The 26326-nt window shown below is 39.8% G+C and overlaps 1 protein-coding gene and 1 pseudogene across 1 annotated transcript in view; both read left to right on the top strand.

Moving 5' to 3' along the window:
- PSIP1 (PC4 and SFRS1 interacting protein 1) overlaps positions 1–16551 on the top strand; it is a 34993-nt gene extending 18442 nt beyond the window's left edge. Inside the window, exons 8-16 of the mRNA XM_048931239.1 lie at positions 874–949; positions 1577–1802; positions 2434–2552; positions 4863–4918; positions 6619–6689; positions 9395–9496; positions 9683–9902; positions 13441–13552; positions 16347–16551. Coding sequence (XP_048787196.1) covers positions 874–949; positions 1577–1802; positions 2434–2552; positions 4863–4918; positions 6619–6689; positions 9395–9496; positions 9683–9902; positions 13441–13552; positions 16347–16410 — 1046 coding nt within the window. The 3' untranslated portion in view covers positions 16411–16551. The remainder of the gene's footprint in view (positions 1–873; positions 950–1576; positions 1803–2433; positions 2553–4862; positions 4919–6618; positions 6690–9394; positions 9497–9682; positions 9903–13440; positions 13553–16346) is intronic.
- Positions 9913–13434, top strand: LOC125686801 (ADP-ribosylation factor-like protein 8A; annotated as a pseudogene).
- Positions 16552–26326: the final 9775 nt, after the last annotated feature.

The raw sequence follows: 26326 nt of genomic DNA, 5'->3' as shown, positions 1-26326 counted from the left end.
AAGAAATTAAGTGTCGCTCTAGTCCATAATTTCATTATATTAGTAAATGTACTTTTCAAATATTTGCATTTGTTTCTGTTTTATAACATTGTTTTAATCCCTACTGTCTTAGAGCAGGAGTCTTTAAGAGATGCTTTTGACACTTGTATAAAATACCTTATCTCAAGATGTACTAGGAAGCATTTTCTGATGTTGATATGGTGCATGCAGCTCTTGCTTAAGAGTCCTCAATACTGACACCAGCAGGAATTTAAACACTAACATTTCCTAACGACGTGCTTACTATGATCAGACAGACAACTTCAGCAAATTAAAAGCAGTGCACCAGGAATTTTTGTTTGACAGAATTCGAAGGGTGTAAGTGCCAAGAAGGCAGACTGTTTGTCTTGCTATAAAAATGTGGTGAACCGCAAAGTTTTCCTGTATACTTAGGCACGGTGTTAGAACATCTTGAAAGTAGTTTGCTAGCAAGAAAATTCAGAGAAACTCTGGGATGTACCTAAAATTATTGATAGTAAACAGATGGCATGTAAATGTGGACAGGAAGTGACTGCTTTCAGCTTATTGCTGGTCTTCCTCCTTCAGTTTATTTGTTTCATGTTGTGTAACTAATACAGGTCCTAAACACACCACACAGAAAACAGAAGAATTAGTAGTTTGAACCTGTTGTTGAAAAATCAGTAATGTATGGAATAACTGAGTTTTCTGAGATTTTTGGTTAAAGCCTGGTACTCTTGCAATTCATGTAATAACTATCTGAATCCTTTGAAATTTGTAAAATATCAATAAGAGTAGCTTCTGACTAAGAATCTTTCCTCGTAGACAAGGAATAGATAGTGGCTGTGGACTAACAAATCATTTTCCTTATACTAGCTTCTGAAGTAAAAGTTCCAAAACCGAGAGGGAGACCCAAGTTGGTGAAGCCACCTTGTCTTTCTGAAAGTGACCTGTGAGTAGTTTATTTGTTTCTATAGAAAGCTTCTTAACTATTAACAACGTTGTTCCTTGCTAAGACTTCATAATTCTTACTTTGTAAATTCAAACTTCTCTTCTGACAGTACAGTGAATTCCAGCACTGTCTGCTGCTTACATTTCTTTTTTTACCTTCCTTTTTTCTTGCACGGCGCCCCTAATGATTCTCATAACTGAAGGAAAAGTTCAGCATTAGCATAATTTTCAGTAGGTGAGCAAATGTAGTATTTCAGGCAACGTACACTTAAGTACAACTTAAAAATATTGAAGTGTTTCCAGTCTGAAGTATTCCTTGCTCCTGCAGGCATATGCGTGTAGAGAACTTATGACCATTGGCTTCTGGATTTTGGGTCTATGTACGCATTTTCTGCTTCATTAAGACCTCTGTATTATTAATACTTTATTCTTTTGTTTTGTGCAGGTAATGGACTAATTTTAGAAAAAGGCTTGAGTGTTTTCTGGAAAGTCATTAAATGAACTGAGTGAATTAACTTAAATATTCTGTAGTTAAAATAGAAGAAAAACACCTTCCTGAATTAAGACAATGTGATTGTTTTTAAACTCACTGTTGATAGTTGATATCTAAATACTGTTCATGTGTCAGTGTTAATGAGGAGGAGAAAGCAAAGAAAAAAGGACCAGATGAGAAGCCTAAAAAACAAGTGAAGAAGGATGAGGAAGGTCAGAAGGAAGAGGAAAAACCAAAGAAGGAATATGATAAAAAAGATGGGAAGAAAGAGGCTGAACCAAAAAGGAAAAATACTGCAAAACTGGGTTCTGCATCAGCTTCTGATTCTGAAGATGAGGGGGGAGAAGAAGAAGGTGATAAGGTATAATTTGGCTTTTCAGATCCATTTATTATAAAAAAAAGTTGTATCACTAAAGATGGTTCTTGATGTTAATGCCAGACCTTTATGAAAGTTGGAACCTTGTGGTTTGCTGATATAAAGATGCAAAACAAAAACTATAAAACTTTTTTTGTCAGATATTTTTTTCAGGAACTTCTTCAGTATTTTTTTTAATAAAACCTTTTCTAAGACACTTGAAGATGGATTTAATTTTTCTTTTTGTAGTGCAGAAGTTTGGTTTTTGTTTTTTTGGGGTACATCTAAGAGAATACTTGGCTTGAAATAAGTTTTTGAAAGTCTTGACATCATCCTAGTCATCTCAATTTCTTTGCTTCTGTGGTATTCAGGATAATTTCTTCTTACTGGAGAAGGAAGGAGTGAGGAAGGACTAATAATATCCAGAGATAACAGTATTAGAAGGCCTCGTACTTAGTTGCATAGAAAGCCAGTTCTTGTCAGGCTGTTCCTTGAACAGTTGCTGTAGACTAATTCTCTCTCTGTGTGTAGGCAGGTTTATATGACTCCTGAGATAAGGATTTAGTAGTCTTTCTTTTCGGTAATCTAAACACCTCTTTTCTCTTTCCAATCCCAAAAACACAAAAAAAAAAACCAGAAGAAAAAAGGGGGAAGAAGCTTGCAGTCAACTCACAGAAGAAACATCATGAGAGGCCAGCATGAGAAAGAGGGGACAGAGAGAAAACGTAAGCAAGAGGAACAGGGAGAAAGTGAACTGTGAGTATTTTTGAAAGGATGTCTTAAGCTTGTGTGAGTACTTTGAAACTAGGAAGAGAAAGAGATACCTGTTTAAAAAAAAAAAAAAAAAAAAGACAAACAACAACAAAAAAACCATGCTGGTTTGTACTGTATTTTGTTTTTTCCATCTGCCTGTTTTTTGGTCAGTTTTAACTTCCAGTGGACAGAGTGATAAGCCCTTCTAAATCAGTGTATACAAGTCTGGGCAGATGGGAAGAACTGAACCTAGAAATAAAGTGATGTTCATTTTTCAGTCAGTTAGAGCTTCCATGAGATGACAGCTCCTGCATTCTATTTAGACTATACATGTGAAAAGGGAAGTCAAATAGCTGCTCTGAATATTTGTCTTTAAGACATTTGATTAAGAGTGATAGGATCTGTTAATCCGTGTTTATGGATTATTTTTTTTAATCACATCGTGGAATGTGTAGGGATTCCTGGAAAACATTTCCTTCTCTAGCAGCTGGAGCACACACTATCAGACAAAACAGAAAAAAAAATTATTATTCTGCTCTGGCACTGCAAAGCCAGTTGACTAAGAGTACTCTGCAATCAGAAGATAAATTATCACAAATGAATCAAGTCTAAGAGTGAAGAGAAGATCCTTCCATGAACTGGAGGAGAGGGGGCAGGGCAATAGGAGGAAATTCACTTCATTCTCAAGACCTGTCCTCAAATGGGTGAAAAAGCCATCACTTCAAAAGCATGATGTTCCCATCCCCACAGTTGGTGGGAGGGCAGAAGAAAAGGAGAACAAGGTAAAAACTCTGAGAAGCAGGAAGAGGATTATGGTCTGCTTTGTTCATAGCTGTGCAGTTCTACTTTTTCTGATGTACATCAACAAGATTCTGGTTTAGAGTTTTTGATCCTCCTGCCCTTTCTTTTCCTCCTCTTCCTGTCACTCCTATGAAAAACTAACAGTTATTTTACCGGCCCATAGGAAGCCTAAGTATTTCCAACTCCAGAGATAGTAAATTGTTCTCAGCGATTCTTAATATATCACTGCTTAAATCTGGCATAAAGTGATTTCTGCAGTCAACTGTCATGTATTAGTTTGGTTACAGTAATCAAGTCTCTGATTTTAAATAGCTTTTGTGTTTTATGTTCTAGGGGATACATATAGCTTAGTTTAAGAGAAATGGGAGTAGCAGTTAATTTTAATGAATGCATAATGAATTGTAGCTGGTATCTAGAAGCACAACTCTCAATACTGATTAAAAGTAGAAGCACTTCTTTTTTGTGCTGTTTCAAGCTTTTCTGTTAATATTCAGAATATAGGCCTATCCTTCTTTGGTTGCCTTTCCCATCTGTTTTAATCTACTTCTTCTCATGTCTGTTATAACTACTGGATTACTATTTATGTAAGTAATAACAGTGCTTTGAACAAAAAGCATTGTCTGTGCTACCAGTTGAAGTAAATTAGCCTTATGTATGTCCTAATGGCTGTCTGTAACTTGATGGAGTATGGAAAGGAAACATAGAAGATGTAGATTTGAAGAATTTTATAGATGCATGCTGATATTTATTCATGGCATATTGAAATATACAGATTAAAAAGTGAGGCTTTTAAACCTGTCAGTAAGACAAGACTGGGAAATTGTAAATTGAAACAGGGTTAATACTCTTCTCTGAATAAATAAAAAGTTACACAGCTAGCTTGAAAGACTTTTGCCTGTTTCCTCTTCTTTTTGAGATGGAGATTAGCTGGGACTTACAAAAAGTTTGGTTTTGGTGAGGTAATTAGAAAGAGCCAGGAATATTTCTGTCAAGACTTAAATTATCAATGATACATTGAAGTTCAGTTTTAGGATACATGCACTGTAATAACTGCACTAGAAAAAAAAAAATCACATTTGAACCAATTATAATAATCTTAAAAGTAAATTAATTGTAATCTTTCCCAATAGTAATGTTAAACAGTAGTGTAATTTTTTTTTTGTCATATTAGGCATTTTTTTCCTCTATAAATAAGCTTTGTTTCTGTGCCACTTCCCCAACTTTTTACATGCAGCCAAAACAGTACAGTTTACAAATGTTAGTTGTTTCTCTAAACTTTTAATTTTCTGCTTTTGGGGAACACTGAGATTTAACAGCAATATAATGTCAAAGTAAAAAAGAAATCATTTATTTCGGTCTTTGAAAAGTAGGGTTTAGCTCATGTTTTTTGCATGCTAATGTTTTGAGTTACTATCTCTGTAGAACATAGCAGCTCATCTAAAATGTGGAGGGAAAAGAGACTAAAGAGCAGACTTTTACAGTATTGTAAAAACACTTTAACATTTTTGATAGGCAGAGTAAAGAAGAAGGCAAGAAAACAGAAGTTAAGAAGATGGAGAAGAAGAGAGGTTAGTTTAATAAAGCTAAACAGAATATTGTGGGTCATCCTGAACTCTGAGAACTGACTGCCTGGATGAGATAATTACTGCTAAGGGTGAAGTTGGAGTCTCAGTCCAAATTGTTTGATCTATGACTTTCTCCTTCAGATCTGTATGACAATGCATTCTTGTTCTTCTGTGTTGTTTTCTAAGTGCATTAGAATAGTTCTCTGCTATTCTTGTTCTATTATTCAATATTTTAAATATTTTTTCAGATGATTTCTTCTGTTGGTGAACAAGAACTTCTAATTTCTTTTGTTGAATAATTTCCATTTTTGCTATAACACGATAACTGGGACCTCTTTGAGTATTTAGATATTACCTTTTACTGAGCAAGAGGCTTGCTAAGCAAGAGGCTTGTTTTTCCTAAGCAAGAGGCTTAGATTCAGATTACTGTGGTTTTGCCTACTAACCCACAGTTGCAAACTGACCTTCATCAGGATAAGACATTCCTTTTTTAGTACTCCTGTTTTTAAGAGCAATTCAAATGACTAGCTGCAGCTTGTACTATATGTATGTTACTCCAAAAGTAATGCCTCCTATTTATTTCCATAGAGAAAGAACCAGAAACACTATTTGAATAGAGCTAAGTACCAGCAAAAACACACTATTTTTCAACATGGTCACCATCATCAGCTGTGCATTTTTACTGGTGATGGACAATAGTCTGTGTGGCCATCTGGAATGTGGCTTGTCTTTCATGTTGTTCTCAACACTGCTGAAACACACCACTGCCGCCATCCCACTGTGCTCACATCCACTATTTGTCTCTGAAAATGTTCAGCAAGCATCAGTGAATGTCAGTGGGTGCCATTTTTTCCCATGGAGGAACTTGGTGACACATCTTTGCTTTCTCCAGACTTTCAAGTCAGACACCACTTTGTCAGACTGCCCCTTTTCAGCCATCTGCCACACAGCAACAACGTGTAAGAAAATATTGTTGGGAACATTCAGCCTCAACTGCCATACACCACCAACATCCACCTCTGGCATTGTAGGCCAACATAATGAAATAGGAGGCATTACTTCCCGGGCAGTCCTTGTATGAGCATGGACTGCAAGCAGTTCTACTTTTGGCAGAGGGGGGAAAATAGTTCCAAACTCATCCAAGATTGGCTGGATTTAAATTCTGATTGCCTGCAGTGCACTTCGAAGCATGTACCACTACATATGGGTTAAAAGAAACAAGAAAAAAAAAAAAGCATTCAGTGCACAAAATTGGACATGAATGCTTCTCCTTCCAGCCTGTCAAGCAGCTACAGGCCACTTTATTTGCGTTTTCAAATATGTCCAACTTGCAAAAAACAAATGCAGTAATATCCAGATAGTTCTCACAATTAGTAATTGTTAATATTTACTGAAACTTACTTCTAATTTGACGGAGGATGATATCCCAAAAGTGAAATTGAAAATTATTTTCAACTTATAACTTCTAAGGTGAAAACTATATAGGTTGCTACTTGTGTCCAATTAAAAAAAGAAATAAAAAAAATCACATCTGTAAATAAATACATCACAAGGGTTATGTGTGCATGGTCGTCTGAAGTAGGCTGCTTGTCCATTTTTCCTCCTTCTCTGTGATACTCAGATTTATTAAGGTTTCTACAAACACAAACTTGATGAGATGATGAGATTATCAAATATTCATGCGTACTGTTTTTAATCTTCAGAAACATCAATGGATTCTAGGCTTCAGAGGATACATGCAGAGATTAAAAACTCCCTGAAAATTGATAATCTTGTAAGTATATGTATCTTTTAACTTGCACATAAAATTCCAATTAATTGGCATACATGTTTATTTTTAATTACTATTCTGAGAATTAAAGGATTTTTTTCACTTTGAAAGAGAACTGTGCTCTTTAAATGGGGTTGCTATAGATGCTAAGATATAGAGCCGGTAAGTAAAATCAGTTTTGTTTAAAAATACTTAATCATAAGTTATCTGCCAGAAAAATTTAGAGTTCTGACAAGTGAGCTGTCTGTGCTAGCTCAGCCTGAGCTGTGCAGGAGCACCAGGAAGCAGTGAGCGTGGTAGTTGGCAGACTGCTTGGTGTAAGGGGTGGTATCATTATCTGCTTTTCTTGCTTGTTGTTTGCTGCTTCTTGGGAGCTCTAGATTTGGAACAGTGCTGACAGATGGCTGAGGCTTGTCTGACTCTCAGGCTATTTATTAGCAGCTGCTGTTTTTCCATGTTGGGCACCAGTGTTACAGCCAAGGGAGATTTACAAGGGTCAGGCATGTCTGTGTGGCTTTGAGAGTGATGGTTAAGTGCATGGGGACCCAGGTGGTACTCTCTATCCTCCTAATGAGGGGAAAGGGCTTGTGAAGGAATGGATTGATTCTGTGGATTAGCACTTAGTTCTGGAGTTGATGTAAGCAACAGGATTTGGTTGCTCTGATGATGGGAACTATATAAAGGTCAAGGACTGCAAGAGTCAAGAGGATCTACCTGAATAACAGGAAAGTTACCACTGCCAAAAGGCTACCTGGGCTGGTTAAAGAAATTAAAACCATAAACAGCAGTGAAAGAAAAAGTGAAGAAATGATGTAACAGGATGGGAATAAATAATGGAGGGTGATGCGGACAGAACTGACCTTGTAGTGATGTCATTTTAGTACTGTTTTGCTGATTTACAAGTAAATGAATAGAAATGAGGGAGTGCCAACAACACATTATGAAGAAGGCTTTACATTTTTTGGTAGGGTTAGCACAACTGGATGCCTCTCTGAAGTGTATGCAGGCTAATGCATATGCACTGAGGAATTAAGAATTAGATGTCTGCAGTTGTTGGTCTCTGATGTTGTTGGGATCACAGAAATTTGCTGGAGTAGTTCATGGGACTGGAATGTTCATATGGGTGGACAGAGGCTTTTGTGGAAGGACAGGTGCCAGGGAGACAAGACAGGAAATATCGGGGAGAGACTAGTAGGAGTACTTGGGATCTCTGCACTGAGACTGATAAGACAGCTAAGAAATTATAGTCAAGATCAATAGCTGGATATATAAATGAGGATGATAGTGTCAAAGAATCTGCTGCAGATCACCAGATGAGGAAGCACAGAGTGGATTCTTGAGATAGGTGAAGGATACCTTAGGTTCAAAGTTTCGGGTACTTGTAAGACCACCCTGACATATAATGAAGCTCAACACATTGTTTACGTAACGATCCAATAAATTTCTGGAGTGTGAGAATTACCTGACATAGGATCAATGAGTTGATAAGAGAAGACACCTTTGTGGACCTGGTTCCTAGTGAAGGAACTAATCAGGTACAAAGATTGAGGGCTATCTTGACTAGTGATGGTGGAGTTCAGGATCCTGGGAAAAGGGAGCCTGACAAAAAGGATCAAAACTGTGGACTCGAGAGCAGACTTTGGTCTATGAAGGGACCTGCTTGGAAGAATCCCTTAGGAGCTCTTCCAGGAGAGAAAAGGGGAACAAGAGATCTGACTGATTTGCAGGAATTGGCCTCCTTCAGATTGGTCCGTCTTGCTGAGCAAGAACATGAATAAATGGGGCAGGAAGGCAGCATGGATGAAAAGGTTGCTGCTGACTAAAATCAGACACAAAAAGCAAGCATACAGGAAGTGAAAACAGGAACGAGTGACCGGGGAGGAATATGACACTGTCAAAGCATAGGTGGCTGGGCTTTTAAAAGGAAAGCCCAAATCCACCTGGAATAGAATCTGGAGTGAAACACAAGCTTCATCACATATATCACCAGCAAAAAGTAGTCTGTACAGTGTAGGCTTGCTGCTGAGTGGGCTAGGGAATCCATTGGGGAAAAAACAGATGAGAAGGAATCATGAAAAGGAAATCAAGTGTGATTTGATGTGGAGTAAACCCAAGAATGCCGGGGATGCTGCACGTCACTGTGCATCCACTCCAGTTAGCCTTTGAAAATTCATGTTTAGGGGGAAATTTCTGGGGACTGGAAGAAATTCTAAGTGCCCTGTGTAGTGTCATTCATGAGGCTTTTGACTGAATAATCTATACAGTTCTGTCTGTCAGAAGCAGTCCACTCTGTTTGTTTTGTTTCTTAGTGGCAGGTCACTTGTGAAAAACTTTGAATGAGAAAGGCTGAATATTTGGAGAACAGCCCTAGGTAATGTAGCACTAGAATTACAAAAGGACCAGAGAGTTTGTATAATGGAAGTATGAAGTTGGTTTCTTTGTTAGTTTAAGTTATTCAATATATATATGTAAATATATATATAAATATATATAAATATAAATATAAAGGTATATAAATTAATACATAAATACTACTTGTATTTCAACTTTTTGTGTTTGCAAGCTTGATGGTAGAGATTGTTACAAAATTAAAAAGTAAAATTAAGGATTTTGTAAGAAATTATTTAATATGGAAGTGAATTCAGTATAACTTAGGAAGAATTACTGACACTTGAGTGAAGTTGTCAGACTAATGTATTTATCTGCAGGATGTGAACAGGTGTATTGAGGCTCTTGATGAATTGGCATCTCTTCAAGTCTCAATGCAGCAGGCTCAGAAACATACAGAGATGATTCTGACACTCAAGAAGGTAAGATCTGCAGTATTACTTAAGTAAATAGTATTTTAAATTCACGTGTTGTGTACTCCTCTCAGAGAGTATAGAAGTCTGTTCTCCTTTCAAGGTAAAATGGGAATTTTGTCTAGCATTTGGTGAATTTTACACAAGTATTTAAGTACTTAAGTGAAGCTACTTCTTTTATCGCTTTGATTACAGATACGGAAGTTCAAAGTTAGCCAAGTTATCATGGAGAAATCTACAATGCTGTATAACAAGTTCAAGACCATGTTTCTGGTAGGAGAAGGAGATTCTGTTCTCTCTCAAGTACTAAATAAATCACTTGCAGAGCAGAAGCAGCATGAGGAAGCCAATAAAACCAAGGAGCAGTGGAAGAAAGGAACAAACAAAAAAAATGAGAAGGAAAAGGACCAAACAGGTAGGTGTTTTCAGTTTCTAATATTAAATTTTAATATTAAAGATCCATATTAGCCAGTATTGAGATAAACAGTGTTCTGTATTTTTCTTCATGTAGCAAGACAATGCAGTAGAAGTTCTTTTCGTAAATCTCTAACTTGAAGCAAAATGAATTGGCAATTCATATTTAAACCTAAAGTTGCACTCCTCAAGAACTTATTCCAAACAACCTCTCCTGTAATTCCAAAGCAAAACATGTAGTCATAACAGAAAGTGAAGTCAAAGCAGGATTTTTAACTTTACAGTAATAGAGCCTATGCATAAAACCATTAAGATTGGAAAGGCCATTAAGATCATTGAGTCCAGCAATCAACCCATGCCTGTGACAGCTCTAAACAGTGTCCAGAAGTGCCACATCTACATGACTCTTGAAAACCTCCAGGGACACTGATTCTGCCACCTCTGTGGACACTGTGTTCCAATACCTCACCACTCTTTCTGAGAAGAAATTTTTCCTGATAATCACGCTGAACCTCCCCAGGCACAACCAAAGGCCATTTAGTTCTTATCCTAAAAGCAGTTACCTGGGAAAACGGCTGACTCCTGCCTTGCTACTACCTCCTTTCAGGGAGGATTTCATGGCCACCTGGGCACACTGCTGGCTGCTTCAAACATATAGGACTGCATAGAGCTTTTATAACCGAAGTGAAGGACTTTGCACTTGGTGTTGTTAAAGCTCAAGCAGTTGGCTTTAGCCTGTTGATGAGCCTGTCCAGATCCCTCTGAAGGGCCTTCCTACCCCCAGGCAGATGGACACTTCCTCCCAACTTGGTGTCACCTGCAAAATTTACTGAGGGCTCATTCAGTCCCCTTGTCCAGATCATCAGTAATGATATTGAACAGGGCAGGCCCCAGTACTGACCCCTAAGGAACACCACTAATGACTGGTCACCAGCTGGATTTAACTCAGTTTACCACCACTCTCTGGGACTGGCCATGCAGCCTGTTTTGTTGTGGACTGCCAGCTGTTCCAGGAAAAGGCTGTGGAAGATTAAGTCAAAAGCTTTGCTAAAGTCCAGGTATATTACATTCACTGCCTTTCCCTCATCCATTAGGTGGGTCACCTGGTTGTAGAAGGAGATTTTGCTGGTCAAGCAGGACCTGCCTCTCATGAGCTCATGCTAACTAGGCCTCGTTCCCTAGTTATCCTGCATATTTCACATAATTGCAGTCAAGATGATGCGTAATTTTCCTGTTTATGACAGTTGCATGTAGACAATACCAGAGCTGTGGCATGGTCGACAGGTATGGCAAGGTTTGGTGTGGCCCAGCACAGTTCCACCCACTTCGGCCTGCTCTGCAGTGCTCATCTTGAGTATACCCAGCTGTGCATGGTATAACCTGGAGAGCTCACTGCAGCAGCATGCTGGCCCTTCTCAGTGAGCTGCTGGACTCACTTCAGGTGCTCTTCTGGGAGGAGGAGATGGTGCTGACTCTAGTGGGGCTACAGCTGACAAAGATTGCCTTCATCACTGTCACTGTGTGTGAGCGGTTCAACAAAGACACAGTCCCAAAGGTAGGCTTCAGTATGAGGAGGACCTCAAAGAGAATGTAGGTGACCAGCTACTTTCACAGCATGGGAGAGCCATACTACTGTGGAGTGAGAGCCATGGTGTATATAGTGACTCTTGCTGCCCAGGAGAAGCTCAGGGCCTTGAAGAATGAACTTCACAACCTGTGAGACACACTGCAGCTCCAGAGCATCCCAGTCCTGGTACTGGCGATCAAGGGAGATCTCTCTGGTGCCTTGGATGAGAAAGAGCTCAGTTGAGAAGATGAGCCCATCTGCCATGCAGAACTGAGGTTCGTTGCTACTCCATGTCCTGCAAACAAAAGGAAAGCATAAACATTACCCTGCAGTGGCTTATTCAGCACTAGAAGTCCAGAAGAAGTTGAGATCCCATGGACTGCAGCTCATACCGGGATGATGACATTGTACAAGCCCATATCCCCTTCTGCTCTGTGCATCCAGCTCTCTCTAGATGGATATTTATAGGTGACTTCAGACTCCACTCACATTTAGGTGGAGCCTTTCTTTTTTATTATAAAGGAAATGTCTGACTCTGCCCTCCTTCCCTTTCCTCTCTCTTCTTGCCATTTTGGCACTGCCTGTTGTTGTCTGTGTATACAGTGTCTGTGTGTAGTTTTATATATGTAAAACTAGTATATACACATATGTGCATATGCATATATATCAGCACTAGCACTATTACACTCAGCCCTGTGAGCTGTAGGAAGGCAGTGAGCTCGCTGAGGTCAGCAGTTACTGGAAGTAAGGTCGGTAGTAGACAGCAGCCCCAGGAATGGGCTGGGTAGGGCTACAGACAGGTTCCCCAGGGCTCTTCACACCTTCCTGGGAGCCTGTCAGAAGGGCAGCACCCCAGGAGTGTGGGGAGCATGCCTCTGCTGCTTTTCTCCAGGCTTCATCTCCCATGGGCAGTGTTTGTGGGGGCAGTGTCAAACAACCTCCCCCCTCTACTCACTGCCCTCAGTACTTTGCCTGCACCTTCCTCCTGTGCCCAGCCTGGGCTGTATCTTACCGCACGTTCCCAGCTGTACTGCTCCACGAGGGCAGTGACTTGAGGGGCAGGTGATGCTGGTGGAGAGCAAGGCTTAACCTTGTCCCCTCTGCCCCAGCTGCCCCTGGAGGCTCCTTATCTGCCTGATCATCTAGTTTCAACCCCCCCCTGCTGTGAGCTGATTGCCACCCACCAGCTCAGAAGGTCAGGCTGTCCAGAGCCCCATCCAAACTGGCCTTGAATGCCTCCAGGGATGGGGCACACACAGCTTCTCTGGACAGCCTGTGCCAAGGCCTCTCCACCCTCATAATACAGAATTTTTTTCCTAATGTGTAATTTAAATTTACATTTTTTCAGTTTAAAGTTGTTACCCTTGTCCTGTTGCTACATTCCTTGATGAAGTGTTCCTCCTCATCTTTGCTGCTGGCCCCCTTTAAGTACTGGAAGACTGCAGGAATGTCTCCTCAAAGCCTTCTCTTCTCCAGGCTGATGAAGCCCAAATTACCCAGCCTCTGCTCTGTAAGGAAGGAGCTTCAGCCCCCTGATACCCTTGTGACCATCTCTGGACACACCCCACCAGGTCCATTTTCTTGTTCTGGGGGCCACAGAGATGATGTACTGCTGCAGGTGGGATCACATGAAGTACCTACCTGAGGTAGAGTGATGAACAGAATGCACTGCTGAAGAGTATTTTCTCACTTGTCAGAATATATATTATTATTTGTAGCCAGGAACCTGAAATCTCCAGGAATTTATTTCCCATCAGGAAAATTGTGATGAAACTCATTACGGTGAATTTCCAGAAGCTGAAACACTATGTGGTATTTGTTTGTTTTGTATTATTTCAGCTGTTAGTTATTAAGGTGAGGAGAAAACATTTACAGTGTAGGAGTTTGAAGGTAAGAAATTAATCTGGGGTTTCTTACAGCGGAGTTTTATTGCCTGATGTATTGATTGTTCCTCTACTCTTTCATTATAAAGGTTCAAAGATTCTGAATGGAGGGCCTGAAACTCAAGACACCAACCAATCACAGCACAATGGAGAGAATGGTGAAGAAAAGAAAGATAAACATGAAGTTGGTAGTAAGAAGAAGTGAGTTAATGACTTTAATGAGCTAAGGATTTGTTCTGTTACAGTAAAATGATGCAAATAGAATATGAATAGATTTAACTCCTTGCGTGATGTTTAGTTTCTTCGCATTTTTTCTCAAAAAATTTTTCTCTTTTTCAAAGAATGATGAAATTTTATTTTTGAAATCACTGCTGTTGAGGAGATTGAAGTAAGTAAAGTATGGATTATCTTCTTAGGAGAAAAACAGCAGGCAGTGAGACAGAGGAAGGTACTGACTTTTTATTGTATTTCAGAGTACTCAAATTATGTCTGAACCAAACATTACAGAAACAAATGAAATTCATCAAATGTTTTTCTCCTGTAGGGATTTCTTCTGATCAGCAGCCAAACCTCTTAAATTAGTGGTGGAATAGGATATCCTGAGTTGAAACAGACTCACAGGGCTTGAATCCTAACACCTGGCTCACCTGAAATTCAAACCGTTTTTCTGTGAGCACTGTCCATGTGTTTCTTGACCACTGCCCCTAGGAGCCTGTTCAGTACCTGACTGCCTTCCTGTTCAAGAACCTCTTCCTAAAGCCCATCCCAACTCTGATGCAGCTCTGTGCCATCCCCTTGAGTCCTTCACTGTCACCATTATTGGCTAAATGCAAGTAAACTGTGGGCTAGAGTTGAAACTTCTAACATTTTAGAGCTCGTCATTACAGCAGTTGATACATTTACATTTTCTAAATGAGAGGCCATAGGAATGTTTGAATTTGAATTGATTGAATTTCAGATACTTTCCTCCTGAATATTTGAATCTTAGCCTCACTGAAAATGCAGTTCAGACTCTTGTAGAACACAAGAAATAATAAAATTTAGTAGGGACAGGGGGAGAGCCAAAGCCAAAGTTTACCCTTAACACAGAATACCAATTTGGTTCTTTCCTGAGCACTTCTGTACTTGTTCTCAGGGGATTCTTTTTGTCTAGCAGTATGTATTACTGCAAGCTTTCCTCTCATTACCTTTTTCACACAGTTAGGAGGAACTGCAGTTGCCTGGCATTCTTCTGGCTATATTTCTAATTGAAACTGCAAAAATGAGCATAATATTGACAATTTAGTGTTGAAAAAACTAAATATGGTGTTGAAAGGTTGTTTTGTTTTGTTTTTTTTTTAATGCAAAATTGATTTTAGCTGAGAGATACCCTTGAAATTAATGCTGTCTTTTTACACACCCTTCAGAAATGACATTTGGTTATTCTCAGCTAGTGACAAGAATCTCACATCATTGGCCTCCAGCAAGCTGCGCCTTAAGGGAATGTAATCAAGGCAATGAGTGCAGGTTCCCAGCACAACTTACAGAGTAAAATATGCTGCTTTAATGGGAGATGTGGTGAAAACATAGATGTTGCACTTCACTAGTACCATACTGAGTTACTTGAAATCAATAGCAAATCAGTTTAGTTGTCCAGAGAGTATATTTGTAGAAGTATTTGAAATTAATGATTACTTAAGTGGTTCCCCAAGGTACAAATTTTTTCATTGCCTGTTCCTTTTCTTACTCGTTCCAAGCTTAATAACAAATACCTTCCAATGGCAAAAAAAAAAAGATAATCTTAGATTTCACTTTATATTTGCTATTAGAAGAAAAAGAGGAAGAATATTTGAGTGCATGCTTGATGCTATAGTGGGAGAAAAAAAGCTTACAGCAGCTACTTCACAAACTTAAATGACAAGCGTGGATCAGGCTGCTGAATATAGTAGTTTCAGAATAAGCACCACAGAGACCACACGATTTAAATCTTAATACTTCAGTAATTGTGACTCTATATGTAGGACTTGCAAATACATATTCCACGAATGAGTTATTTTGGGGTCACGTGTTCTGCCAATAAAGATTTGTCTCTTGAAGTGTTTGTGGTGTTTGCTGTGGCCTTGAACTGCACACTCCCCAACACTTCCTTAACCTTTGTAAACAAAGAAATCAATCATATTCTGTTTAAAACCTTGCACAGCTTCTGTTAACAAGCAATGAACATAAAACAGAACTTGTAAAACCTCTTACCAATGCCTCGGATGGAGAAAAGCATCTGCATACCTGTCTCAATTCAAGAAAGCTACATACTAGAACAGTTCTCTGTTTTTTAGAAGTGAAGCTCGTACTCAAAATAACCAGAAATACATGAATGTTCAAAGTGCTGTCCCCACTCCTGAATATAAGCATGTAATTTATAAACTTCTCAAGTGCGAGCCTGCATGTTCACTTCTGAATTTTGTTCCTTTTGTAAATAAGAGGCTAGACACATTCAGACCCTTCTGAATACGTATTTCAAAAATTTTGGAAGACAGAAGCTGTCTAATACTTCTGTAGTGATTTTGTACTTAATAACCAGTTTCTGTTGGTAGAATCATATGGTGCTTCCCAAGGTTGCCTCAGCCTTGGAGCTACCGCCAAGAGCAGTAACATGTTAAATGTGCATCTGAAGTGCAGAGAAAAAAGCCAGACTGCTTTTCCATCTGAGTTGATATGCTTGGCTCTGGACTCTGCAGGATTGCCTGAAGAGAACCCAAACTGACCTTTGAATGGCTGCACCTCCTCACAGCTCTTCATACTCATTCGTGTGGTATAGGTTTCTGCTACCTTAGCTTCATGTCTGGGGACAGTCCACTTAAAAGAGGGCACACAGTTGGTATCCGTACCTTCTTCAATTTCCACGCTTCATCTGCTGAATTTGTATCAATATAATTTAATCTGTATTTAAAAAAACGGGTGTAAGACTTGCTTTTGGCATTTTTTCATGGTCACTAATGTTCTTTTATTGTAATTCTAGGACGTGTGGCGAAGAGAAAGAGCTTGAAAAGCCAGCAAAAGAGTCTGCCTTTGAAAACAAATGACACCACTGGAGTTGTTTTGTTTTTCTAATTCGAATTGAATTGCGTTTGAAATCTATAGACTGCTGAAAGTTTTAAATAATTTTATAAGCATAGTATTTTAAAATGTTTTTGGGTTTTTTGGTTGTTTTTTTTTTTTTTTTTGGTGGAATAAAAACCCCTTTAATCTTGGTTTGAAAGTATTTAAACACTTGCCAATAGTTTTGTCCAGTATTAACAGGTAACACATTTCAAAATACAGAATTTCCACTTAGAAGAGAAACTTAGAAATTCCTATATGTTACAGGACTTAGAGTTGTAGTATATTTTTATCTGACTACTGTATGTTTGTCTAGTTAGTAGCAGGAAAAAGTAAATACTTTTAACTGCTTAATTGCTTCATTTGTATAAAACCTGTCTTCCTATGATACTCACCTTTGTTTGTGCATAGTTTTTCAGCTCTTGTGGGGATATCTCTTTAGCGTGTTTTGTAGGAGCTGGAAGCAGCATTTTTATAGCTATTAAAATGTTAATGTGGAAGTTTACTTAATCACTTTTCTAAAGACGTTCAGTTCTTGCAAAACTCACTGTGCCAACTTACTGCAATGTGACTTCATGGTATGCTTTTGGTATGATAAGTATACTAGAAAGAAGTACTGTGTTTTGACCAAGGCTGTCGATGCACACTGATTGGAAAACACTGTCTTCAACAATTTCTAAAATTAAAGAATTTAAAGTGATAAAGAGAGATTTGTTCTTAATACAAACTTAGAAAAACTGAAACATTCCTAGGAGCTACACGTACTTAAGTTTTAGTACTGTTTCAGTCCACGGAGCTTTGCCTTGGCACTAACTTGGGGATTTCTAACTTGAATATTAGCAGAAATGTTAAAGCATTTTACAAAAAAAAAAATTTAAAAAAATCCTAAATGCATGAAGGGGAAGGGGACGTGTTTAAGCTGTTCAGGAAATGTTCTTAAAACACATACTTTGCTTAACATCAGAGCTTGGGAAGGTCTGAGGAAGACCTTGCAGGCAGTCAGAAAACAGGTGATTTTCTGAAATTGACATTACTGGCCGTAAGAATCTTCTTCAGGGTGATCAGGGAAGATGACAGTGTTCCAGGTGCACCTACCACCTGGTTGTATGTTACCTTCAGGGCACCAACACAAAGTTGCTACAGCCCACTGGAAAGCAGTGTTTTCCTAACAAACACCTAAACTGTACCTTTCAATGAGGAGGGAAGTTTTCAGTATTCTTGTATGACACAACGGCAGGGTAACTCGATGAAATACAGAAAAAAAGCAAATTATTTCTTGCTCTTAGGTTTTTTAAATTGCGTATTTCTTCCATGCTAACATCTCTGTGACGGTAAGAGCAAACCAAAAGACTTAAGTGCAAAGGAGGAGATGAACACATACCTAACTCAAAAACCCTGTGGTGCCATCAGTACTCAAGCTGCCTGGTGTTTTCAACAGCTAGAGCAATGGCTCCATCAGTGCAGTCCACCAGATCCATTCTCTTTGATGTTAGTTTTAGTTGAAAATTCCAGGACTGATGTAAGAATATGCAAGACAGTTTCCCAGTTTACTGCCTTCTGCATCATAATGGAACATTTGAAAACATGTATCATAGAAAACAAACAAGGATTCTCTGGTGCCAGGCTGTTTTTCATGTAATCATGGAATTGCTCAAGTTAGAAAAGACCTTTAAGATCATCAAGTCCAACCGCAACCTAACCATGCTACTCTAACAACCCTCCACTAAATCATGTCCCTGAGCACCACATCCAAATGGTTTTTAAACACATCCAGGGATGGTGACTCAACCACCTCCCTGAGGATCCCATTCCAGTGCTTAACAACCCGTTCCGCAAAGTGTTTCCTGATATCCAACCTAAACTTACACTGGTGCAACTGGAGGCCGTTTACCCACATCCTGTCACCTGTCACCAGTGAGAAGAGACCTTTCAGACACTGGAAGAGAGCAACAAGGTTTCTCCTCAGCCTCCTTTTCCCCAGACTGAACAGCCCCACCTCCTTCAGTCTCTCCTCATAGAGCACATTCTCCAAGCCCTTCACCAGCTTCATTGCCCTTCTTGGGACCTGCTCCAGCACCTCAGTGTCCCTTCTGTATTAAGGTGCCCAAAACTGAACACACTGCTTGAGCTGAGGTAATGCCAAGTACTGCTTGTTGGTTACCCAACTGCAGGTTACAAAATGCAGGCATTTTCCATGCAAGTCAAACATGACAAAGTTGGGGATGGCATCAACAAGTGTCACTAATGTTGTAACTGATCAGGTACTGCATGTATTGCACCTCCCATTTCTGGGCCTACAGATACTTTCCAGATTTCCCACCCATTCTGCATCTGTGCAAGCAACCAAACAACAAACTGTCAGGAATCTTCTGTCCAATCTATGCCCATTTAAGTCAAAAGAAAAAAAAAAAAAACAACTGTTTTATAGATGAAGAAACTTTGATACAGAGCAGACACATGACTGATTCAAACTATGTAACAACCAAATTCATTTACATGTCATCAAGAAGGGCGTGAGTTATGCAGAGAAGGCACAGACAGCTGGACACTCCAGCAAGTACTGAAATTAACATCAACAGCTGCCAAAACAAGGAGGGGCTGCTGTGGCACCAAGCAATTAATTTCTGGTAGCACTCAGGAGCCATCAGCTCAGGGCCTCTAGTGATTAAAGCTGCTATCTGCACAGATTACACGGTACAGGACAGCCAGCCAAAGCAGCTCTGCTATCCATGGTTTAGCATCTCCCCACTTAAGCTTAGCGCTTAATCCTGGTTTTAATTTAATGCATTTACATCACCTCTGGTAATGCCCTCCCTATCCCATCTTTCCCCCAAATTGACCCTTTGGCTCCACCTCCCCTTCTGGCCAAAGGCCTCAGATTACAGCCACTTGTAAAGGCATCCTAGGGGCTCTGCTAAGAACCCCAGGATGGGCTCCCACCATGACAGGAATTGGCTCTGCCTGATTCCAGAGAAGCTGTAAGGCCAAACGGGACAACAGAACCCAGCGCCTGTGTCAACCTCAGGCAGAGAGCATAAGCTATCCTGAGAGGGAAAAAAAGGCAGGGCTTTTCCTCTTGTAAAGAAATCATTCAGGTCTATAAAATCTAGAAGTCTAGTCTAATCTGCAGAACTCCTTAAAAAACATTTCTACTCTGTCTACTGAAAGGCCTTCTCGTGTCTAAGCAAACAGCACTAAATACTACAGTGGTGAGTTCATGTTCTGTGCATTTAACTGAAGAACTTCTGCACTGCATAAAGTTCCCCCAAGTACAGCAGCACAGTACAGAGTTTTCAGGGAGCGTCAGGAATTCATCTGTGGGGGAAGCAATACCCGCTGCTTTCTGAAACTTTCCTGACATATTACTTTTATGTTGGGTGGATCCATACCTCCCCTCTACTTGAATGCTAATTTAAAAAGATTTCCAGCAAATGAATTTAAATCACGCGTCTTGTCTTAAGGGAGAAAATGTGTTACATTTTTTCAACAGTGAGATTAAAAGAACATTTCGTTACTTATAAAAGTTAAGTAACTGGTCAAGAATGTATGCAAAAGAATCTGAGCCAATAAATTACCCTCCTCGCTAATACAGTTCTTTCATCATCCTGAATCACCTCCCAGTGAATTCTACACACAGAAAATACTTTCCAGGCAAGAAGACAACTAGACAACCACCTGAATAATAATATCTCAGAATATTCAGTTTTCAGATGAACATCATCCACATAACATATAAAAAACATTTAACAGCCTGTTTTTTAGTTTGTTTATTATTATTATTATTATTATTATTATTATTATTATTATTATGTTTTGTTTTGTTTTGTTTTGTTTTGTTTTGTTTTGTTTTAATTCAAGTTAGTAGAAGCACCTAGAAAATTTTCTTCAAAGCATCTTAAAAGAACTGAAATCGTAACATCCCTGGCTGCACACATTTTGCATACAAAACATTTTCTGGTACGTAATCAGTGTTTCTTGATCAACAATGGATGAAAGTTCCTGTCCAGGCAATCATAATGAAAAAGCCTTAGGGAAAATAAACAAAAAATAAAGGTTCAGCCACGCTGATATTGATCTGAACGTAACGTGTACACAGAACATAAGGCATGATTTCAACTCCAGTGCAAACCATGACTTCACTTCTCAGCATGTCTTAAAACAGATTATGACTTGGAGAGCTGACTGCTAGATTTAACACTTCTGGCTTTTATGGTCAGGAGTAAATTTAGTGTGTGTTACTAACTCAAATTCTCTGTCCATCTCTGTTAGACGTTTGAGGAAGTGTACTCTAACTCAGAGTACTCACAGTACTCAGACTTCAAAGCTTATGCCTCCCACATAGACCGATGGGCACAAGCATCAGCAGGGAAACATTCACAGGTTCATAACCTTGAGACCCTTCCTTGGGTCATACAAATCTTTGGAGATAGTACTTATTAATAGTACTTAGCTATACCAGGCTTATAGCACAACCACCTTCTCCCTCTCCTCCTTGTCCATTCACTTTAGCCTATTATTTCCATTCATCCATCTTTTTGCAATTCCTGCTGCTTGGCACGAAGCCTAAACTAACAAGTCTAGTTGACTCTACCTAGAGCCACTACCCACATTCCCAAATCATCCAAAATCAGTATGTAAATTTGCCACATTAGATTTGCATACAAAAGACTTTTCACCACGCGTCCAATTCCTCCTCCCATACTACAGTCATGTCATGCCACGACATGAGAAAGAAACCAGTCTATTTACACAGAATAAATTATTGGGAAGAAAAAAAATGCAAGGGAGAGTACTTTCTTTCTAGCCGAGGTAGTTACATACATACTAACTGACGACTGAAGTCTTAAATAAACCCTGCAGATGGCAACTGAATAATCTTCATGTTAGTCTAAGAGAGACTTAGTGTTTAATGTCTGGAGTTTGTCTACTGAAGGCTTGCTGTTAGCCACCTGGCAAGACCAAACAGCAGGAAGTTACCTTATCTCTGTGGTGACAACAACGTGCTCACAGCTCCCTTGGTGGCAGAATGCGGAAAGGCAATTTTGAGAGATGGATCATTAAATGTCCTCCATTTTAACAGACTGAGGATTTCCACAGCCTCTGTCAGGAGATTATGACCATTCAATAGCAGTTCTGGAAATAGAAAGGGCATCAGCATAGAAGTGTTACAAACTGCAATTACACAGAAAGGCAGGCTTCCCTGCTTCCTTACATTCCATGGAATGTGCAAAATGCTTCATTAGGATACAGTTTAAAAGGTTGAAATCAAAAGAGTTCACTGCAGTTTTTAATAACGAAGCAACTTCATAGCAATGGCAGAACCCCACATAACTGCACTGTTCTTGTAGGACACCTGCCTTTAAATCTCCATCAGAAAACTTCTCAAGGAGGAGCAGTCAGAACACACATAATGGCACCCTATCCAGGTAACACTGTTTGCAGCACGACATTTCCAGGGCATCCCAATAATTCAGGTTTCCAGAAGACCATCTTTATTCTTTTGGTCAGTAACTTTAAAACAATGGGGCTTGGGGATTTCTTTATTTTATTTCTGCACGGAGAAATGTAAAGCTGAAAACTGCAGTTAGATTTCCAACTGGAAGGAAGGACTGGGAGGACATTGGTCACTGTTGCAATTATTCCTCGGCTTTTCAATACACTCCTACATGCAAGGCACTTCACTACAAGCTGTACATTCACCGTCAGCAGACTGTGTTACCAGAAGTTCTTCCACAAAAGCCACTGTTGCTCAAGGGTAGAAAGAGAAGCAAAATAATTTATTTGTTGTCACACAGCTCTTCCATGCCATTCTAACATCTTCATCTCCTAAACCTCAATAACATGTCAGCAAGTCTATACTTCCTTAAAATAAACGGTGCTGTATAGTTTAAGTCGTATCTGTAGTTCCAAATACAAGATACTGAGACATATGTGAATGCAGTCTCACATTTCTTTTCCTAACAGTCACAGTCTCTTTTCTAATGAAGGCATTAAGTTTTGTTCCAAGACCGAGCAGAACCACTGACAGCCACACAGCTGAGCCAGTTGTGTTCCTGATAGATTTTCTACCTCATAGAGAAGTGCTCTGGGTGGATATCACAACCTGGGAGGGCACTGAAAAAGTTCATTGCACTTTCACACACCACATATTCTAGTCTTAAAATCACTACAAATAGTTACAAAAATTCCTGTCCCCTAAGAATTACCATACTCAGCATCTATCTGTACTGTACCTGCTAAGACATCTGCACTCTGGTTATCTTCTATCATCATAAAAGATGCTTTCATAATAAAAGGAGGCAGATTTGCAGAGACCCCGAGAAAGAAAAGTCTGCATCAGTGTTACAAAGACTTAAAATATCTCAAATGTTACATACAAAAACACTTCAGCTACCCAAATTACTTTATCAGACAAAGTTTCTAAGATAAATCTTGCTCTGGTTTTAGATGCTGATATGACAAATAGGTTTATGCAGCTGCTCTGCAGATGTTACTCTCAAGCCACTATAGGTCATTTTACTTCTATTCCTCCTCTCTGGCCACATAGAAGCAGATCTGAGTCACATTTATATAAACAAGAAAGACATCCAATTTTGGAAAGTCCGACTACCTCACCTCTGGACGCTCAGGGAAAAATTAAAAAATAAAATCATATTACTGAAAAATACTTCCTTTATTACTAAATCTGTCATATGCAAACAGGCTATAATTAACAATTTGTGACATTCATATCAGCAGCGCAAGCACAGTCAGTTCCCATGTAATCTCAAGAATGTGACTTATTAGATCTGGAGGTTGGAGGCCCTGCATGTAGCAGGGGGGTTGGAGCCTGATGATCAGCAAAGTGCAAGGTTTGCACTTGGGCCAGAGGAATCCCAGGCATCCATACAGACTGGAAGGAGCGGTCCTTGAGAGCAGCCCTGCAGAGAAGGATCTGGGGGTCCTGATGGATGAAAAGCTTAACATGAGCCAGCAATGTGCTCTTGCAGCTCAGAAAGCAAATGGTATCCTGGGCTCCATCAGAAGACGGGTGGCCAGCAGGGACAGGGAGGTGACTGTTCCCCTCTACTCTGCTCTTGGGAGGCAAGGACAGGGAGCTGTTGGAGAGGGTCCAGAGGAGGGCCACAAAGATGATCAGGGGACTGGAGCACCTCCCCTACGAAGACAGGCTCAGGGAGCTGGGCTTGTTCAGCCTGGAGAAAAGAAGGCTTCAGGGTGACCTCATTGCAGCCTTTCAGTACCTAAAGGGAGCCTACAAACAGGAGGGGAATCAACTCTTTGGAAGGGTTGGTAACTGCAGGACAAGGGGAAATGGTTTTAAGTTGAGGGAGGGGAGACTGAGGTTGGATGTCAGGCGAAAATTCTTTACAGAGAGAGTGTTGAGGTGCTGGAACAGGCTGCCCAGAGAGGCTGTGGATGCCCCGTCCCTGGAGGTGTTCAAGGCCAGGTTGGATGGGGCCCTGGGCAGCCTGGTCTGGTATTAAATGTGGACGTTGGTGGCTCTGCATGTGGCAGAGGGGTTGGAGATTCATGATCCTTGAGGTCCCTTCCAACCCTGGCCGTTCTGTGATTCTGTGATCCTTGAAAGCCCTTCCAATCCAAGCCATTCTGTGATGATTAGCATGCCCATACACATGCAGCAGGACTGAATAACTACTTAAGATGAAGTTATATTCATCCATTTAAAAAAAAAAAAAAGCTCCAGCCATAAATATATTCTTGAGAATAAACAAAATATGGACAATCAAGCATTGTTCTGTCCACCTATTCAGACTGTATGCACAGCAGCATTCAAAGTGGTGGAAATGGTGTTCTCTCTCATAAAGCAAAATATAGCAGTCACACTGTATTTCTATAAAATATTAATCACGTGTGGTTGTGCAACCTTGAAACAGCAATATAACAGAAGAGAGGAACAGATCAAAGTGAAATACATACAGCCAAAAGTAAGAGAGGAAAAGACATAGAAACCTTTAATTTCAATATATATATAATTTGTTAGCTAGTAAACACTACTTAATTAAAATATGCATCCATTTTCCATAATTTCTAACTGTTGTTGTTGTCCAAACAGCCCTTAAGCAAACAAGTGACCAGAGTAGAGACAATCAGGAAAGCCTGTGCTTTTTTACCCGCACAGCCATTGTACCTTTCTACTGTGGGCTTCCAAGATCTTTCTGGCACAAAAGGAGGGGTTGTTCAGTTCATGCTGCAAGGTTCCCAAAGACTGTGGCTTACTAGGAGTGTGTATTTTCAAAACAATCATAACATATGCACAGGGCCTAACAAACAGGGCCTAAAAAAGGCAAGAGAAACAGCCTCCTGTGGTGGACTTGGAAGCAGGGAGGTGTCTCAAGAACTCACAGTAAGCAAGGGGCCATATTGTCTAGGTACTTCATCAGAATAAAAGGCAAAGAAGGAGTGGAGGAGCAGCCAAGGAACATGAGTTGTTTGACAGGCTGGATGCAGAAGTACAAGCAGACCAAAAAGGGTCGAATGGGAAAACAGTGGAAAAATCAGACACTCTGGCATCCCACATCATTTTAATGCTTTCCCAGAAACAAATAATGAATGCTAATTTATGTCTGGAAGTCTTTCAGAGTTGTTAACTCAAAGGTGTCAAGCAGGAAATGCAGACACTGTGTCCAGAGATGGAACTCATGACTGAAGAGGGCTTGCACAAAGGCACGGTGGTAGGAAGTTGTTTCACATTTAGTTTGTTTTGGCTTTGAATTGCCATGATGCGCAGTTCTCCTGCAGTGATTGATAACATGGTTTAATTAATACTGTGGTCTGGCAGTTCATCCCCAACTTCTGTATGCCACAGCTTTCCTAAGCTAACCAGTGCAGTGAAGCAGCTCCAAACTTCAGAAAACAGCTGGTTGTCATCTCCTTTGACTTAAAGTCAAGGGAGCCACTCTTATAACCTTCTGAGGGATCTGAGTCAGATCTTTCCTGACCAGTGCTGGCTGGAGGTATGGCTCACACATTCCTTCCCTCAGACTCTGCAAGTTTGTTATTTTTCTTCAGGGAGTTTCAATGGCAACAGTACTCACAAAGAAGATCAGGATCCTCATTAAAAATACCTGTGGAATAAAACAACTCAATCTTGCACAGATCTCTTAAACTTTGACTCAAGTGTTTGCTTACCAAAGAAAATAAAATGAAACATGCAAAGGATAAGATTACAAAACCCAAAGGTAAGAGCAACAAAAGAGAAGTTCTGTTTACACCAATAAAGTCCAAAAATTTTCTCTTAATCCTCTCCATCAGCTGACAAGAAACTCATGTTTTCCTGACCAATGAGCAGGAATTTGAGCCTTTTACTCAGCTAATGTACTCCAACTGCACTTCAAGGGAAGCAAAAGCTGGCAGCAACAGCTAATTTACATGCATCTTTCCTGCAGAGTGTCATCGTGAACTAAATTAGCCTGTAAGATCCTTAAATCAGTCAAAAGTTTGGAAAAGCTAGCATGCTCCTAGCAGATACAGGTGTCACTTCCTTTTTCTAAGCTGAGAAGATGAAAATTTTATCTCAATGACAGTTATTCATTGCCTGATGAAGGAGAATGCAAAATTATTGTGAACATGTAAATGTTATTGATAGTCAGTGAGCTACTTCATTGCTGGTTATAGTCATGTTTGAAGAAAACAAATGGAAGGAATGCAATTTCCTCATGAACAGCTCTTGCTGGGAGGCCAGGCATGGTAGCATTCATTTATTTTGCAGAAGTTCTCTGTGTTAGGAAGCCAGACCTCAACCCTGTCTTCTAGGAGTGCTTGACAGTCTCAGATGAATCCTCCCCCTACTTTCAGAAACAAACAGCTACTGCTTTAGCAGGCAGCAGTAGAAATATTACTCCATTTAGTTTATATAAGTGAAAAGTTTAATACCTTGGA

This window comes from Lagopus muta, chromosome Z (assembly GCF_023343835.1).
Source record: "Lagopus muta isolate bLagMut1 chromosome Z, bLagMut1 primary, whole genome shotgun sequence".
NCBI classification, from domain to species: Eukaryota; Metazoa; Chordata; class Aves; order Galliformes; family Phasianidae; genus Lagopus; species Lagopus muta.
Note: the sequence above shows the minus strand (reverse complement) of the source record. Positions and strands in the feature narration are given on the sequence as shown.